The sequence below is a fragment of the Podarcis melisellensis genome (genome assembly GCF_964234715.1).
Source record: "Podarcis melisellensis genome assembly, chromosome: 9".
In the NCBI taxonomy this organism is placed as follows: Eukaryota; Metazoa; Chordata; class Lepidosauria; order Squamata; family Lacertidae; genus Podarcis; species Podarcis melisellensis.
Window position 1 is genome coordinate 28,254,595 of NC_138541.1, and position 19,778 is coordinate 28,274,372.

A 19,778-nucleotide genomic window follows, 5' to 3' on the forward strand; every position below is an offset into this window, starting at 1 on the left:
CATGGAGTCTACACATGTAATTATGGACACTAACATTAGGAAAAATTGCTATGGGGAAAATGACACAGACATTGCAAGCAGTTTGGAAACTAAAGCTTGCAGTCCTACTTACTTAAAGGACCAAACTGGACATTATGAGAAATGCATGACTGTATTTCAGGTATTCGTGTGTTTTTAAATATAATTAAAGAGCAATGTCAACAAGAGGGAGATCGGACACCAATGGCAGCTTCTAATGGCAGTGGGAATGCCAGCTTCAGGGGTGGCAATTTTCAATTTTCAACAGAAACTTAGTGTGGGATGAAAGGGTTAGTGTGCCAGGTTGAGCTAGGAGACCTCGAGGTTGGTACCGCTGTGGCGGGAAGGTAAACTGCGTTTCCGTGCGCTCTGGTTTCCATCACAGTGTTCCATTGCACCAGAAGTGGTTTAGTCATGCTGGCCACATGACCCAGAAAGCTGTCTGTGGACAAACGCCGGCTCCCTCGACCTAAAAGCAAGATGAGTGCCACAACCCCATAATCCGCCTTTGATGGGACTTAACCATGCAGGGGTCCTTTACCTTTACCTAGGTTGGTATTTAAATGTTTAAAAAGCCGTATGCATTTACGCATCTCATATATCATCTACTTTGTTCTTTACTCGGGTGTAAGTGCTATACAGCACAATGTTGCTTATTTTGCATACATTTGCCTAGGAGTAAGTCCCACAGAACTCAATGGAGTTTATTGCTAATGCATAATCATAGGGTTATGCTGTTAATATGTCTTGCAGTGCAATGAAATAAATTATAATCCTAGACCAGTTAACCACCAGGTCTAAAGTGTCAAAAGAGCAGACACTCTAAACAAAACAGAGGAATTGCTATCGTGCAAAAACAATTCTTAAATGATGTGGATAGCTCAGTCGGTAGAGCATGAGGGCTGTGGGTTGAAGCCCCACGATGGCCAAAAGATTCCTGCTTTGCCTAAATGATCCTTTTAGTCCCTTCCAACTCTATGATTCTATGTACACTATACAATCAGTAAACATACTAGGATGTCCTTAGCAAAGCAAGCAAAAAAAAGCAAAGCAAATACAGTGGTACCTCGGGTTATAGACACTTCAGGTTACAGACGCCTCAGGTTACAGACTCTGCTAACCCAGAAATAGTGCCTTGGGTTAAGAACTTTGCTTCAGGATGAGAACAGAAATTGCGCGGTGGCAGCAGGAGGCCCCATTAGCTAAAGTGGTACCTCAGGTTAAGAACAGTTTCAGGTTAAGAACAGACCTCCAGAATGAATTAACTTCTTAACCCAAGGTACCACTGTAATAATAATAATAATAATAATAATTGTCAGTGAAATTTCACTAGCTACTCAATAGATTGCTCGCCTCTTCTTCCCTTTGGCAAATTACTGTACTGTTGAAATGGCGACGAGATTGCACTGGCTCATTTATTCTGAATGTTTGTAAGTGATGCCAATAAAGGTCTGATGATGATGATGATGACTAGCTACTCCATCTTTAATTAATCAAAGATTGAGAAAGACTGACAACCTTGTATGCAAATGTTTCTTGAACATATTTTTCCTCAGAAGCAAGTCCCAGTCAGTTAGACTTACTCACAGGTAAGTGTGCAGCAGCAGTCGGTGGGAAGTACAGGCAGAGAAGTGTTGCTCACCTGACTTCCCAACACTGAGCCTTGCTGCCAATTACCAAGGAAAGAGGCATGAGGAGCACAACATGAGGTGGGTGGGGTGGCAGGTGCATGGAACTGGCTCTGCTGCATCTGAAATACCCTCAGCTCCCACACCTTGCCCCTTCCCCGATCTGAAGCTGGCAGTGGCACTTGGCCTTAGGAAGCCAGGTGAGAAATGCCTCCCTACCTGTGCCACCCCACTGACCGCTGCTGTTGGCGTGGGTATGGTTGCACCCTTTGGGGTTCATCTTTGGATTAAACGCAAATAGATCAAAAGGAAACCCAACTCACGTCACACTGGAAAGGCTTCTCCCCTGTGTGGGTTCTCATGTGCTCGTCTAGGCCTCGTTTCTGACTGAAGGCTTTGTTGCACTCGGAGCACTGGTAAGGCTTTTCCTGTAGCACAGTGAGCAAGAGAAGGAATTAAAGTGACTCGGTGCAGAGAGCAGGCTATTAACAGGACAGCATTCCATACTGGATGGTGAGGGCTTTGTATTAGTTTCACGAGACAAAGTTCAGTGCAGACACCGGCAAAATGTGTCTTTATAGCTGGTGGGAAAGCTGCCACCTTGTATTGCACCGGAAGCCTAGCCATGCCCTCTCTCAATATATCATTTGTTTATCAAACTACGGAATCTATACAATCCAGTGTAACTGTTCCTACAATTATCGTTCATCATCATGATCGAGACAAAATTACAAATGCAAAATCACACCTAAAAACAATTCCAGTATATTAGCTATTGTAACAACTTCAAATAAACCTGTTAAGTTCCATGTCTCCATCTTCAACTTTCCTCCTTGCCTAAATTTTAAATTATGTCCACTTCATACCATTTCAATAAAATCCAACAGGTACAGTACAATGCTACACTAACTATAAATTGAGTTCAATGGAGCTTACTCTAGGATAAGTAGGTATATGATTGCAGCCCTTATCTCTCACTTCTTCCATTTGGGGACTATCTACATTTTTGTAACAAAAATTTACTGAACACCCCCTCAAAATAATTCAGCAGCAATAGGAGCTGTCTTCCACTTTAACAATTAGGAATCTTTCTCTGTCTTTCATAACCAGTGTTTTTCAGGGAAGTGGGTGTGTTTGTTTTTCCATAACTTTTAATATGAATAACTAAAAAGCACAATGTCTCAGAAAGCTTGATTTACAACCTATTTTCAAACGAAACATTTTGATTGAAGCCATTTTTAATTCTGTCAACCATAATACCAGTGACCACAAGTGCTAGGGTTTTCCAGAATCACTTTAAATTAAAAGTAGTTATCTGTGCATACGATATGGAAAGAAATTGTGGGAAGTCTATACACTGAAAGTTTGAGAGGCAGTGGATGCGTTCTTCAGTTTAACTGATAATGCTGGGCAGAGATTCCTGTCAAGAACGCCTCCCATCCCCACACAACACCTATATAAATAATATTAACATTTCTACAGTACTTCAGTGTTAGTTTTAAACTTGCCAAATGCATGATGAAATTACCACTCTGAATAAGAACTCCTCAATGTAGTCTCAACATACTCCTGATGATGGAGCTCTTTTGTGTAAGTTTTTCCTTTCAGAGAAATGTTTATCCACTTTTGTGGCTTTTTGATATTTATTTTACTTTGGGTAACCAGCATTTTAAAAAAATACATCAGAATAGGTCTATTTCCTAGCAAACAAGATATTTAGAAAAGAATCTTGCGGGTCCTGTCTTCAGGCTTTTGCGTCAATAGGATTTTTCCCCCTCCCTGACTACAGATTGAGTAAATACTCCACAGACAGGCCCCTGTAATTTTTACAGAAGTATATGTCTCAGGCATATGAAAAACAGGCATCACCAACATAGCCTTAATTTGTTTTGTATTGTAGTTAATGCAAACCACATTTGGTGTAAGCCCTCTGAAAATCCATTTTATTATCTGCATGTGCTGCTCAGTAAAAAGCTCAAAATAAAGTATAGTAAGCAGTTCCATATCTGAGATGCAAAGAAATGCAGATAGTATACAGAACAATCACAGCTATGGGATTACTGACCATGCCTCACAAATGTTTTGTTTATCATTTGCCTGCACTGTGATATGAAGATGCTGTCTCGTCCACTCTGGGTGAATGGCTCACTCCAACTCTGAAAGTGACTCATAAGAAGAGGACATTTGAAGGAGGAAAGAAACCCTTATGAAAGAAAACCTCTGAGAAGAAAGTACTCCATTCCAAGAAAACAATTATCTGGGCTGAGGCCATCGGGAGCAAGCATTTTCATTGTCTTGTTTTCTGAGTTTAATGTACTTAAACCTATTTCTGTCAGAGACGCTGCTTCAGCTGCAGTAGCTGGCAACTTCACTGCTAGCAGGGCAGACAGACAGAGTGGCCACAAAGGAAAAGGGACCTATCACAGTGTAATGAGATTTTTTTTTCTAGTGCCACTCATCTCATCCGGCAAGCTGAGAGGACCAAAAATCTACCTGGCTTCTCTCCAGATATCTTTCGAATGTAACCTCAGCCCAACCCATGGCTACGATTTATGAAATAAGGCTGCCTCCTAAGTCTTCCAAAACCTAGTATGAAATAAGCTTGTCATTTCTTTACTCTTTCCTATATAGGGCTGGTTTACACATCTCTCAGTGAATGTAGCATTTTGTGATTAGATAGGGATGGAGTATAGATCAAGGAAGGAGTGAAGAACGAAAGACTGGTGGCAAGATAATTTTAGCAACCTAAAGTTTTAATATATGACCAAGAGATGTGTTTTCAATGTGTTGGTTCACATAAAAGAGACAGGTTATAGAGTTTCCTTTATTACATATGCTTTGATTTACGACTGGCATATTTTATATTTACTAAGCTACTTGGCGACAGCGACAATGATCCATACCCACAACCCATTTTTATATTCCTGTCATCAATAAACGCAAACACATGACATTCTTTTACTTTGGTGAGTGGAAGTAGTTGCTTCTATAATCTGATAGATGCTCCATAAACAGTTGGAATTTACAGTCCTAGCAGCCATTCAGTGCCTGTGAAATCCGTTTTTTATTATCTTCCAGATGACCTTCTATTTGTTGACAGTTAAGCCATCCCTCCCTTTCTTTTTCTGTGCTTTTAGATCTTTTCATCTTTCTTTTAATGTCTTCAGTGTCCCCATTGTCCTTCCTAATGGCATTAATTCTCTTCCCAAATTGTTGCTATAGTTTTTATCTTTATGTTTTGTATAGATTTACTAGTGTGGAGAACGTGCCAGGCGACATCTTTTTCCACATTGTTAATGTTCTCTTGGTGCCTGAAGTATCAGTTACTTGTAATAGAAACTTGGAGGGTTGTTATTATTTACAGTCCTGTTTTGTTTAGTGGAACATTTTCTTTAGAAGAGGAAAGGTTTGCAGAAATAAAAGTTGCTTCTTTGGGCTTACTCCAATATGGCTGAAATATTCATACATGAATGCAGTACCATCCTCTCAAGAGATCATACCAGCACCTCAGAATGCATAAGCTTGTTCATAAGCATCCCCACATGAAAATCTTCCTGCATGCGGAAAACTAAGGCAAAGTTTTCACAAATGAAGTGGTAAACCTCTACCTGGTCTGTACCAGTTCAGAATGCAGATTGCAGATGGCTGTCGTGATTGAATATTATAAGATACCACATAGAAAATCAGGTGTCAAGCCAAGGTGTCTAGCATAGCCTTAGCCCTTAAGGAATAAGTCCTCAAGTGGTAGGCAATGGCACTGTCCAGACACAGGACAATCAGAAGCCACTTTCCAATATGGATACCAACCCTAGAGTATAACATTTTGCAACCTAAACTTTCAAAGCCGGCACTTCTTATTAAATGAAGAAACAACTGGTTTCTAATAATGCACACACCCCAACACAAATGCTTTCATATTTCACATTTTCAAAAAATCTGCAAGTCTAATAATATGGGCTCAATGTGCTTAATGGGACTGAATGACAGGAAAAAGATCACATAGACGTGTGCTCAAAAATTACAAATCCCAGATGAAATTTTGGAATTATGCTAATGCTTTCCAATGTTAAAAATCATGCACTTTCCTCACAAAGTTCTTGTAAATAATCACTGCCTTTTGCTTTTAGTTTGGGGGATAAAACTCAATTGGCAGCCAATGTAATACAGCCCATGTATACAGTGTGGTGTAGTGGTTAAGAGCGGTAGACTCGTAATCTGGGGAACCGGGTTCGAGTCTCTGCTCCTCCACATGCAGCTGCTGGGTGACCTTGGGCCAGTCACACTTCTGTGAAGTCTCTCAGCCCCACTCACCTCACAGAGTGTTTGTTGTGGGGGAGGAAGGGAAAGGAGAATGTTAGCCGCTTTGAGACTCCTTCGGGTAGTGATAAAGCGGGATATCAAATCCAAACTCTTCTCTTCTTCTTCTTCACACATTGCATGGTTGATCTACCCACAAGAGCACAGTTAACAGCAAACTGCCATGGAGTTAGGCATGCTACCAACAAAAAATGAAACAAGAACCTATGAAATTCTTACAACCCTCTTTAGTCTGGAAACCGACTATGGACTTCATGAAATGAGGCAGAGTGGGAAACGTCCTTCCCTTTAGATTGCAATTTAAAGAAATTATTTGTGAAACAGTTGTGGTAGCAGACTACTGTTCCAAAGCCATAATGCCTTTAAAAATGGGGGGAAGTTATTTTATTGCTAGTCCCACTCCATAAACCACATGTAGCCCTTCAGAAATCCTGGTGATGTCAAGCTGTAGGCAAGGACCTTGAGGACTGCCAACCAGATCCATTGCTTTTCAGTTTTCCATAGAAGCATAACAGTGAACTGTAAAAAATAATAATGTGGAACTACAATAGATTTGTGAGAAAATAAACCTGAAGTCTTATTGAACCCTAGGATTTATTGGAAACTGGTTCAGACAGGAGGTGCCTAGATATATTTTGTTCCATTCTTAGCAGCAAACTTTTATAATGCATTTCCCTCTACTGGAAAATCCGATGATTAGTCATCTTCAGTAGAGAGAAACCTCTAACCTATAAAGCTAGATTCAAAAAATTTGTCAAATACAAACCCACAGCAGTAGTAAAAGCCATGACTGCAATCTAGTACACAGGTAAGCGTTCTTAAATTCTACTGATTTCAAAGGCAGTATAGAATACATAATTATGCTGGATTGTGGCCAATGTCTTTAAGGCGACAAGAGACTGGAAGATTTTCTCTGAACATGCCAAAGGGTAACAGGAATTATGTATCTTTTATGTATTAATAAGCCTGTGATTACAAATGAAGAACAGTTTATTTTCAGACTAGCTCCCTTTGAAAGTAAAAAAGAGGAGTTCAGGAGCACTACTTTGCTTCCTTTCTTTAAATGCTGAGAATCTTAATCTGGAAAGCATGTCCCTAAGCATTAAAATAAAACGCAGATTTAAAACTTTTCATTGGAGCAATAAAACGGATGTTCAATTAGTAATAAATCATAATCTTGTTTAAATCTCCAGACTTAAAGGGGGGTCTATAGACTTCATGTGCTTTTCCTTAAAGTTTTAAAGGGTATCATTAAACATTAAAGATAACAACCATAACTAAAGGGCAATCAGTCAAAACATCAGATGCTGTAGTTGTCTGAGATGGAAATTATTGCAATATTCTCAGGAAACCTAGAACTTAGATCACTGGCAGAGCGCATGCATTGTATCTAGAAGGCTCCAAGCTCAGACCCCCAAATCTAAGTTTAAAAGACCTCGGCTATGAAGGCTTAGTGCTCTGCCTGAGCTAGATAGACCAATAGTCTGAGCTGGGGCCAAACTAGACATGACGCTAGGTGTGTCATTAGAAAGACTATCAGTTTTAAAAAGAATTAAAACCAGGTGGGAATTTTCATCAGGATCATAATACATGGGAGGGGGGGTCTGCTATGATGCTGATGAATCCCCCACAATCAGCCGCGGAAATGGGTGAGAGAGAGACTGGTCGGATCTATACCATACGTTTAAAGCACTCTTAAACCACTTCAACAGTCATGGCAGTAAAAAGTAAACTTGGGGGGGGGGGATGTAATTTGTTAAAGATGCTCAGACTTATCAGGAAATCCCTCACAGAGCTACAATTCCCATCCGCCTTAATAAACTACAGTTCCTAGGATACTTCATGGGAAGCCATTACTTTTAAAGGGGTGTGAGTGTGTTTTACATGTTTGGTGTGAATACGACCACCAACTAAAACTAAGGAACAGTGTGGTACGCTGATATAGTGACCATTTCAAAATAATATACAATTCTTTAGTGTGTCCATGTATGAAAAGCATCCATGGACAACATATGGTCTATGCGCATATATCTCTTGGGCTTTAAAAGAAAAAAAAGATGCTCAGAATTCCGTCCTTCATAGGTCTCATGGTACAACGAACTATAGCTTATGGGACTCCACAAATATGGTAGCCCCAGAGAGGAGCTTGCCCTCACTTTGCTCTTCTCCAGTCATTTAACTACAGTCCATCACAGCAGCTAAAGCAAGGTTTGGCTTAGCATCTTATGCAAAGCCAGGATCAACTATATCTTGTGATAAAACATGTCAAACAGTCATCTATTCACTCAGAAACTCAAAGAGCAGGCTCCATGTCGGGTTCTTGCTTGGTGTGAAGGTGGTTTATTTGCATCACTGAAAACTCTTTGCAAGCTCCTATTATTTTGCAATGAAAGATCCATAAACTGGCAAGAAGTTACATAAAATCTCAGTGGATTATAAACAAGAAAGACTTTCAGATTTCAGAAAGAGAGTGTGTAAACAACATGAGGGGACTAAACTTGGAGGGTTCAAACAGACTTTCTGTCTCTGCTTTCTGTATTTGCAAATCACACTTAGCACGGCTGCAAGGATTTCCAATAGTGTTGTTTGTCACAGGCAATGAGGTACGTGACATTTCATCTTCTTATCTGACCATCAGTCATGATGTCTCAAACTTATTTAAACCATCATGCCACACATGGCTTGAGTTAAATGACTGTGGAAATGCTCTGTTTTCTGTTTTAGAAACAAGGGTATTTGGATTAAATATGAAGGTTTGTTATGCAACAAAAAGTTTGCCACACCACCCTTTACCATGAAATACGTAATCATACAACGCCAATAGAAAAACGACTTTGTGATTCCACAGAATCTGATAAGGATTCAAGTTGAAAAGTTTTATGAATATGTATCTTGCTGCAATGTTTCCTTTTGAAATTTGCCATTTTATTGGAAAAAAGATTCTCTACTACGCAATATATTTTTATTTCCATGGTCCACTTTAGGCTGTCAAACAAACAGCTATAACACAAGGTAACAGAGCCATACGTACCCTTGTGTGGGTGCGAATGTGCATTTTCAACCCATCATTCTTGCTGAAAGCTTTGTCACAGTAAGGACACTGGTATGGCCGCTCACCTGAAAATAAGGTAAACATCAGATTTTTAAAAGAATTATTACTATTACTTATATCACCCTTTTCTGATTCTGAGTTCAAAACAGCACAGACAGGATTTTCAGATGATATTCCTCAAGGCAGGGTTTACCAATGATCTCCTATCCAGGCAATGACCAGATCCAGACATGCTTTGCATCAGAAATGGTGCTGCACTGTGTGCCTTTAAACCATGACCAGGGTCTAAAAAAATGTGGCCTAGGAAAAAGAACGTACTGTCTTAGAAGATCAAAGAAGCACAGCATGTATGTCTGTCAAAGGCATATTTCTGTGGTCAAATGTTAATGTTCACTTCATACAAATGAGGACCTCGTTCCCAGTAGGCTACTGATTGCATGGGAAAGATCCACACAATTGGCACAGTCCACATGGTTATAATAGACACACACACACACACACACACACAGCCCTGCAATGAGCAACTGTGCCACGCTGAAACTATTCCCATGACACTGTCTCTGTGTGTGAAGGAGGCCAGAAGGCTGGGGCATCGATGCTTTAAAGTGACTGTGCACTTAAGAACAAAAGAACACTAAGTTCCGCATCAAGCAGGGCAACATCAAAGTACAGCTGTTTGATGTTGTCTTAACAAGATATGAATATGACAATCCACCCCCCCCCAGCCCCATATTGCTGGTGACAACAGTGCTGACTGCGGGGTGGGACATCTATAACGGTCACTTTATGGCCATTTTTATGGATAGTCATCAATTGTATTCAAAAGTACAGTATGTTTTCCTGACCTCACAGCTGTTCATCATTAGAGCCATCTGGGTGTCACCATCCAATTTAATTACCTCAACCCATTCTATTCATGTATCTTATTTAACTAAAAGCAGATCGGCTGGATTGCTCCTGCTGTGACTCCTGCAGCATAACTTCTAGTTAGATGCCTTCAGTGGTTCATAGCCTACTGTATTCCCCCTCCTCACAAAAATCAGGGCTATCACGCAAAACAAACAACGAAATGCAAAACATACAATATACCATTTCACTTTTATGCATGGCTGATAATATTACAGAACTTTCATCCCACTTTTTCAAAAGCAAAAGGAAGTTGTATAATGCCGTGATACGACTGTTCTTTAAAAAGTTCATCAAAAGGAGTTACCCTGATTATACCACAATTGATCCCCTAGATTTTCAGCGCCACACATTTAACTGATTTTGGCAGCCACTGGGTTTCAGAAATAAAACTGTCTTGGCTGCCCTGCTGTATAATCCATGTTTGGCATATGACAGAGCAATGTTGAATCCTCTCTATTCACTGGAACGTTTGGATGGTCCCTCTGATCATGGTATTCTTGTTTAGAATGACCATGCTTCATTAGTTCCCCTCATACTTTGGCAGCGTCACTAAACCGTTAGTCTGATTTCCAGAATCTTTGAACTAGGCCTTAGCCATCTTATGATGTGAAGCCACATCACGAACACTTTACACCCACACCATACATTTGAAGCAGTGTGATACCACTTTATGGGTCTTAGTAGATTAGCTACCGGTATGTATGCTTTAACACTGTTAGGAATAAAGTCACCCGAAGACCCAAGTACAAGTAGTGTACTTGTAAAATGTGGTTGCCTCTCTCTTTTCCCACTACCCCATCACCCTGCCTTAGCTCATTAACTCTGAATAAAAGGATTTGAGCAAATATTTTTTAACAAAGCCCGAAAGCTGTCCCAAGCGTTCCGATTTACCCGTTTCACATCTGTTTGAAACGTGACACTATCTCTTGTGACCCTTGATGTCACTAATCCATGCTGTCATCCTTTGGACACTGCAGGAGCTGTTGGGACTCAAACATTTAATTAATCCAGTTGACATTTTAATGTTCTGAGGCTTTTTGCATTTCAAGGGGAAAGTTTGGAAAGATTCATAAGCAGATGACTGCTGACAGGCCAGTGCTGAGATTCCCCCCACCCCCTTCATTCTTTGTTTACAGAGAAGAGATGTGCTTTAATGGGGTGGCTTTAGGGCTGATAGGAACACTGTTCTCAATGTCCTTTGTAACCTTAGCATTTGTAGCTCTTGAAGAATACGGCTTGGATCTCGACTCACATGAGGAGGAACCATCTCAACCAACAACCCACTGCACTGCAGTCCCCTTACACAACATCCTCCCAACCCCCAAATTCTGAGGGGCTGCAGGGGAAAGATGAAGGTGGGAATTCCCCATTCAATGAATGCGAAAGTTAGGATTCAAGCAACTCAGTAGATGCTGGTAGAAGGCGACACTGGCATCTGATAACAAAACGTTATTCCTGCTTTGACCTGCCTTGGATCATCCATCATATAGATGTGTCCTCATTCTTTTGTTGCTTAGCTCAGGATCCCATACAACAGACAATTTTAGCTCTTACAGCTAAATCATAGCCCTCAGGATTAATTAGTGGATTAATGAAATGCTGCTATGACTAACGGAAGTGGTGTTTGTGTGTATGTATCAACTGCAAGTCTTTGTGGAGGGTTTTCTGGACACTGCTACATGTTGCTCAGCTTGGTAACAATCTTAATTCCTGCCGCAGCTGTGCTGAAATGAAATTCATCCTCCCAAGCATCAATTACCATTAGGGTCCCATTTTACACCAATGATAACTTCTTCTTTTTTTACTACACCAGGGAGCAAATTTTACAGAGACAGAAGCTGGGGAGAGGAGACTTAAACCTCCACTTTGCATGAGCTATGATATTTATAACCATCCCGGCCCCCTGGTGACCAGTATTTAAGTTTAAGAAACAGGCAGACAATGTGATTGCTCAGTCATGCAATTTATGAAGTACACAGAAATGCTTCAGAATAAGAATCTGTTGTGGTAGCACAGGATACAACAACCGCAGCCATAGGAATGCACAATGCTGACAATAAGAGCTGGAGATTTTTAAAAAATGTTGGTTCCAGTTATTTTCAGTTTTCATAAGCAAAAGTTAACATTATTTCACAGTTGTTGAATATTTCTGCAGCTTACTTTGTTATGGTTTGACAAAGGAGCTTTACAAAGAGCTTAAAATATTCCCTCATATTTCAATCCCTATGTGTAAGTAAGTACCATTAATTCCAGTGCTTTCAAAGCACTTTGAAATTACATTCTTAGGCCCATTTAAAATATTACTTTCAAGGTGCATAAACAATTCATTTAATATTTTTAAAACTAGATTTTTAAAATTCCAGTTGTAACAATTGTCTGTTGTTGGGTTTTTTAAACTAGGTTTTTAATTAAATCTCAGTACTTAACTATCTTACAAGTATCTTACAAGCTTAACTATCTTACAAGTATTGTTTGAAGTTGGCTTAGAATCATAGAATCATAGAGTTGGAAGAGACCACAAGGGCCATCGAGTCCAACCCCCTGCCAAGCAGGAAACACCATCAGAGCACTCCTGACATATGGTTGTCAAGCCTCTGCTTAAAGACCTCCAAAGAAGGAGACTCCACCACACTCCTTGGCAGCAAATTCCACTGTCGAACAGCTCTTACTGTCAGGAAGTTCTTCCTAATGTTTAGGTGGAATCTTCTTTCTTGTAGTTTGGATCCATTGCTTCTCTGGAGCAGCAGAAAACAACCTTTCTCCCTCCTCTATGTGACATCCTTTTATATATTTGAACATGGCTATCATATCACCCCTTAACCTCATCTTCTCCAGGCTAAACATGCCCAGCTCCCTTAGCCGTTCCTCATAAGGCATCGTTTCCAGGCCATCGTTTTGGTTGCCCTACTCTGGACATGTTCCAGTATGTCAGTGTCCTTCTTGAACTGTGGTGCCCAGAACCGGACACAGTACTCCAGGTGAGGTCTGACCAGAGAAGAATACAGTGGCACTATTACTTCCCTTGATCTAGATGCTATACTCCTATTGATGCAGCCCAGAATTGCACTGGCGTTTTAAGCTGCCGCGTCACACTGTTGGCTCATGTCAAGTTTGTGGTCAATGTCAAGTTTGTGGTCAACCAAGACTCCTAGATCTTGTTTCAGCAAACTCCTAGATCTTGTTTCAGCAAACTTTGCTTGTTTCAGCAAAGTATAAGTTTGCCAGGTTCAGATGGCACTCTAAAATGGAAACAAAGGCTTCTAGATCTTCATGGCTGTGCCAGAGAAAGAGAGGTGAGAAGGAAGCACATGAACTCTTGTAAAACTGGTGGCGAGTCTGATATAGCGCATTGTGTTAAAACAGATTTTCTTAATAGAACTCAAACAGATTGGGTTTCAGCAGACTTCTTTTTATTTCATCACTCCCATACTACATCCTGGCTGATAAAAAGAGAAATCCAGAATATTCATCCTGAATTCTGACTGTTTTATTTAAGTATATCCTAAATCAGATAACAGGAGAAAGAGAAGCATCAGCAATCCAGCACCACAATACCAAACCACGACCACAGTCTATCTGCAAAATCAAGGTAATTCTCCTGGGCAGGAGGTCACGGGAGGTGAAGGAGACGGGCCATCTGGATCACACATTCAACACCCCCTGCCAGGTGATCAATAGAGCAGTCCAGAAAGGAAGCTGTAAGAGAGCTTTTCTAATCAGAGATAGTGTGAGGTGACGACAGCAGGCAATAACAAGTATGAATGGACAAAAGGTTAAGGTAACGGAGAACAGCATAAGTTTGTTAGATACTTAGAGAAAGCTGTACAAAAGTATTCGTTTACACTTTTAGCTAATTTAGAAAAGTCTACTGCAGCAATAGAGCTCTTGCTGTGATCACTGAAAATTTTACTTTGTCTAATTGCATAGGATAGGTGTTTATTTTATTTTATTCTTGTCAGGAGAGAGAGAAAAAAAACACTACACAAAGCTTTTCATTGAAGACAATAGCCGAGTTCTCACTGGCAAGTAAACCAATAGAAATCTGTACCAGTAAACATACCAGCACTACACATGCACGACTCACTGGCCTGTGCTTTCAAGAAATTTATAATACAGTACAGCCCAGCTATCCAAACAGACCAAGAAACATCAAAAATAAGGTGATGTTTTTCTAAGCACACATAGGATATGAGAGATGCACTTTGTTGACAGATAGCCAAGTGATTGAAATAAATGAGGTTAGGAAAAGGGCTTTTTGCTTATTTCATTGTATAAACCTTTTGTTTATAAAATGTTCAGTGAGGAAACAAAACCAGAACATTCAAATAATGCTCAAATTTTGCAAACCAGATAGATATAAATAATCCAAATCAGCTCCAGCTCCATATTGAGCTTGAAATATATTCTGACTGGGTTTGGGGAGAGCTTTCATGAATTTGCAAATTACTGGCAGTTAGATGTCTTAAAAAGAAACATCAGATGGTAGTATTAACACTGAAATCTTGAGTTATGGCAACAAACAAACGTAATGAATTCAACTGTGATACAATCCTGGTTCCATCTATGTATGGTTACTGTAACAGAAACAGCACTACATACTTAGGATGTCTTCAGGAAATAAATAAACTTGACAAAGCCACTTAAATATATTTATTTGGAAATAAGTCACACCTTCCCCCTTAGGACTCCAATTTATATTTTGAGGTACAATTAAAAAAAAAAGTTACATTTGATCCAATTGATTTCAATGGAATTAAGCATGTTTTCTTTGTTGGATTTGAAGGCCCTTGGGTTTTTAATGGGATGGAATAAGTATTTCTGACCACCCCCTCTTAAAAAAAACCACACGGAGGAAGGAAGGAAGATTAAAATCTCTGACCCCTGTGAACCCAGTGCTGGTTCTTTTTCCAGCTCCTCGCAATATTCAACCTATTGGGTGCTGTAATTCATTTGATCTAAAGAAGTCACTAGCAATCTAGCCAAGCATCCTTTGAAAGAATGTGACTCTCTCATCCACTAGCAGCAAACCAACAGGAGGCTGACAGCTGCCTGAGACTTTACAGGTACTTTTGAAGATTTAACTGTCGCGGGGAGATAAAATAGACAATGATGTACAACCCCAAAGTGCTAGGAATGCAGAACTCTTTAACTTTGTGGCTTATTAGAATGAAAGTATTTTTATAGACAACAGATTCTTTCTTTTAAAAGGAAAGAAAAATCACCCAAGTGATTTGTTATAAAGAGAGGCTGCAGTAAGATCAAGGAAATTTACTATGTGGCAGTGTCCAAGATGAAGGATACTTTAGGGACTTTAGGGAACCCAGAAAAAAAGAAGAAGAAATGAGAATATTTATTATTGCTATCATGATTTATTTATTAGATTTCTGGCCTGCCCATCACAGTGAAGTTCTAGGGCAGGTTACAATTTTAAAATACAATATTAAAATCAGTTTAGAACAAATTACAGTCAAATACCACAGTAAAGAAGTGCGCCTTAAGCACACTACAAAAACCTGAATGATGACGGGGCCAGACAAACCTCTGTGGAGAGGCAAATCCACAGCTTAGGCGCTGCCAGAGACAACAACTTCTCCTGGACCACCAGTCCCCAAACTTCTGAAGGTGATGGAACCATCAAGAGGACCGACTCCGCTGGAACTCCAGCTACTAATCTGATTCCTGCATTTCAGAATAGTTTCTGAATCTTGTTCAAGGGCAGTTTCCATGTAGAGTGCATTGCAGTAATCTAGTCTGTGAGTTACTAGAGTTGCTAAGACATCTCTGCTCAAAAGAGGCCAAACCAGCCAGTGAAGGAATTAGGCAGTCCTAGGCACTGAGACCATCTGAGTCCCCAATGGCAATGTTGCATCTCTTCTCCTGGGGTCAGTGTCAGAAATATAAAACACTTCTTTATTTCAGCAGGATAATTTTACTCCTCTAAAATTTTGGTGAAGTCAATAAGGATTCAGGATGGGAAGGAAATTTACCACAGTATTGCCTATTCTGACAGGTGTTAGCTTTCCAAAAGTCTTGGGGACTGGCCTTTCCGTCCCTTATTATACCATTCAGGACAGTCAGGAAACAGGACAGTCAGTCACATTTATTGAGAGTGATAAGGCAAGAAATAACACACCAATGCTATGCGAACTTCACTGGCTGACTGTTTACTACTGGGCTCCATTGAACACATTAACTCTAATGTTTGAAGTCCTGAACAAATTAGGACCGAAATACTTAATGGAGAACCTCTCACTGATCTGCCCTGCAGTCCACAGGGGAAGCCCATCTCATGGTTCCTTCTGCAAACATTTCTTGTAAGATAGGGCCTTCTTGGTGGTGGCCCCTTGTCTGTGGAACTTGTTCACTATGGAGACAAGGATGCCACACTCACATACGCATGTCAGCTTATGATACATCTGCTGACACAAGTCTCTGGGTAAGGTTAGTGAATTAGCATGGCTATTTGCAGTGCTGCTACTTAATTGCTTTGTTCACTGTTGTCCCAGTATGCTGATTGTATCAGTGGAATTTAAACATAGTTGTTAATTTGACACTTTCCTATGTTTGATGTTTTCCTTTGTTTTTATTGGGTAAAGCACTCTGGGATTTTTTGGTGAAGACTGGTATTTAAATTGAATTTAGGAATAATAATCATAATCATAAGTGCAAGATACCAGTATATAGTGTAAGGAGGTTAATTAGCCAAGATGCAAAGTACATATCTAAGGTAGCTAACTGAGTTTTGAAGAGTCCAATCTCAAGTTTGTTCATCAGAAAAACAGGGGATTTCAGACTTCTTCGGTGATAACCCCTTGCAGATTATCTTGGGTCATTCACAATTCACTTTGTTACCTAACCAAGATAACAAATCTGTTATTGTTTACACAATTACTTATCAGCAAGGTGAGTCAAGGTTTTTTGTGGTTGCTTTCTTCACTTTGAACCAAATTAACTTGCCTCTGGGATAGACCCTGAATTGTGCAAACAACTCTGAGATTAAAGTGTGTTGGGGAGCAACTGCTTATAAGAACCCCCTCTTGTAAACAAGACCTATGATAGAAATAACAAAATATTAAATTTCACTTTCCTTACTAAAGCAAATTAAACATAAGGACTGTTTGGAAATATATGAATTAAGGTCCTCCTAATGCTACTTCATTTCTACTGCTGAATCCAGCTCAAGCCTCTTCAAAGCCATCCATGACCTTGTCCTCCCTTATATCTATGCTCTTATATCTTAGTGCATCACTGTTCATGGTTATTACTCCAATAATAATAATAATAATAAGAAGAAGAAGAAGAAGAAGAAGAAGAAGAAGAAGAAGAAGAAGAAGAAGAAGAACAACAACAACAACAACAACAACAACAACAAAGAGAGGTGATACAGAATACTGATGTGTTCCTTTAAGCCAGGCCTGCTTTAGTTGGGACCCACAAAGTGGAACACAATATGCCACCTCTATCCTGCTGTCCTTGTTTTTGCAATCCCAAGGAAAAAATACATTTTTAACTGAGCTGCAGTTGGGTCAACATATGTGGATGGAGGGATCCGTTTGGCTTAATGGGTCACACGTTGTGTATGTCTGCTTTAAGGTCACAGCCTTTTAAAAAGGTAAAGGGACCCCGACCATTAGGTCCAGTCGTGGCTGACTCTGGGGTTGCGGCACTCATCTCGCTTTATTGGCCGAGGGAGCCGGCGTACAGCTTCCGGGTCATGTGGCCAGCATGACTAAGCTGCTTCTGGTGAACCAGAGCAGCGCACGGAAACGCCGTTTACCTTCCCGCCGGAGCGGTACCTATTTATCTACTTGCACTTTGATGTGCTTCAAACTGCTAGGTTGGCAGGAGCTGGGACCGAGCAACGGGAGCTCACCCCATCACGGGGATTCGAACCGCCGACCTTCTGATCGGCAAGTCCTAGGCTCAGTGGTTTAACCCACAGTGCCACCCGTGTCCCTTCACAGCCTTCTACTACTCTGCAAATTAAAACTGGGCCAAACCACTCTATAATGAGCAAACCTGAAGATAGCTGTGTGGTGGCCTGGGGACAAAGTGGATGTTAGCCCCTTTTACAGAACCACAACCTAATCCAACATATGTTTACCGAGAATTAAGTTCAAGTGTGTTCAGTGGAGCTTACTCTCTGGTAAACAAGCGTAGGATTGCAGCCTCAGCTGCATATGGATCTCATCAGGATATGTTTGCAAAAGTCATGGTGCAGTGAGAGATGTATTCCATGTGAATTCCCTAATGTAAAAAATGCTCTGTCCACGGAAAATTACAGTGCCAGAGTAAAGGATCCTAACCAAACCTTCTCCCTATGTTTCAATTTTATGTGTGCAGATTCTGTGATAAGCACGCAAACATGCAATCATCTATCTTTATTCTGAATATAAATCAAATATATTTTCTAAAAGCTTCTACTAGATTTTATGTCCTTGCACAAGGCTTGCCCCTTTAGCAAAGACCAAGAGTGTAGGACCAAGGCCTGTTGATCAGACCAAAGGCCCCCATAGTCCAGCATTCTTTTTGCACCGTGGTCAATCACAGATTTACTTTCAAACCTGAAAGTTTAATAAAAAACTAAATGTATAAACAGATCACATTGCTGCACATTGAGCAAGGAAGAGCCTTCCAGAGAACCAAAACTGGACAAATTAGAATTCCAAGTGAAATGGTGGAGGAGGATGAGAGAAACAGAGATACTTGTGGACTGCCATCTAACCACACATCAAATAATAGAGGTTGAGGGAAAATGTGAACATGCTTAGTTTTCCTGCCTTGCAGAGAGTGTTTGCTAATCTCTGAGAAGAACATGGTTGGCATTAGTAACAAGATTTACTAGACCAGTACATTTTGACAAATGACCATGAATTCTTGGGGCTATGTTATGGATGTTTCCCAATCACACTCAAATCTAGTGTTTGTCCCCCGATATGGATGGACAGAATTTGCTTGTCTATTGTCCTCCAAGATCAAATTTTCTTAAATTTCGTTACAGCGACAGCTTTCAAGGATTATACTGTAAAGGTTGCACAGGCAGACACCCAGCTGTTGATAGAATGGTGCAGACTGCAAAGCATTGCTAGCCGGTTTCCTACCACCAAGCATCATCAAGAGGTGGTGAAGATCAGATTGGCTCCACTGCTGCACCCGCTTCAAGCTTCCCACAACTGAGCCCTCCCCCCCTCCATAACTGGCAGCAATACTTGGCTCTGGGAAAGCAGGTGAGAAACACTGCTCCGCCCCATCCCTCACTGCGCAGAAGTAGAAAAGGTTACAACAGGAGGACAAGATTAAAGCACAACACCCACATGTTTGGTGCAATGCTCAAGTCTCGGGATTGTCACATAATTCACTGCACTTTATTCTGGAGATATAAAACTTAATCCTACATCAGTCATGACATTTTTAAAGGTCTAAATTAGGTATTAAGAAATACGAAGATGCTACTGCCCTGATGGATCATACCTGGGTCCACCATTTAGTACAATGTTACTAGCTTCCTATACCGCAAATGTGTTAATGTGCAGCTACATACAGAGGGTCAGATAATATCCTCTTACAAAACTTTTGTCCCAGGATTATTCGCCTGCATCACAGTGACCAGCAAACAAGGATTCTGTAACCATCTGCTGAGTCCTTACCCTCCAATGAGGAACTACAATTTCAGCCCTTTCCAAGAAGTAGATTCTGTTTCAGCTACACAATCTAAATTTTCATTGGAATAATCAGTATTCAGCCCTGGTTACAGTCAGAATTACAAACAGTACCAAACAAGTAAACAGCTTTAATCTTAACAGGTGGCCGTGAGAGATGGAAGTGATTAAGACTTATCAAACATATTAGGAAGC

At 40.4% G+C, this 19,778-nt stretch overlaps 2 protein-coding genes across 4 annotated transcripts in view; one reads left to right on the forward strand and one right to left on the reverse strand.

Moving 5' to 3' along the window:
- Positions 1-19,778, forward strand: part of LOC309377774 (dynein light chain roadblock-type 2) — a 384,929-nt gene that overhangs the window by 129,845 nt on the left and 235,306 nt on the right. The window lies entirely within an intron of this gene.
- PRDM5 (PR/SET domain 5) overlaps positions 1-19,778 on the reverse strand; it is an 85,848-nt gene that overhangs the window by 10,089 nt on the left and 55,981 nt on the right. For all 3 annotated transcript variants that reach the window (XM_081924999.1, XM_081924998.1, XM_081924997.1), the window contains 2 exons: positions 8,995-9,080; positions 1,970-2,074 (listed from right to left, as the gene is read on the reverse strand). In XM_081924999.1, coding sequence (XP_081781125.1) covers positions 1,970-2,074; positions 8,995-9,080 — 191 coding nt within the window. The remainder of the gene's footprint in view (positions 1-1,969; positions 2,075-8,994; positions 9,081-19,778) is intronic.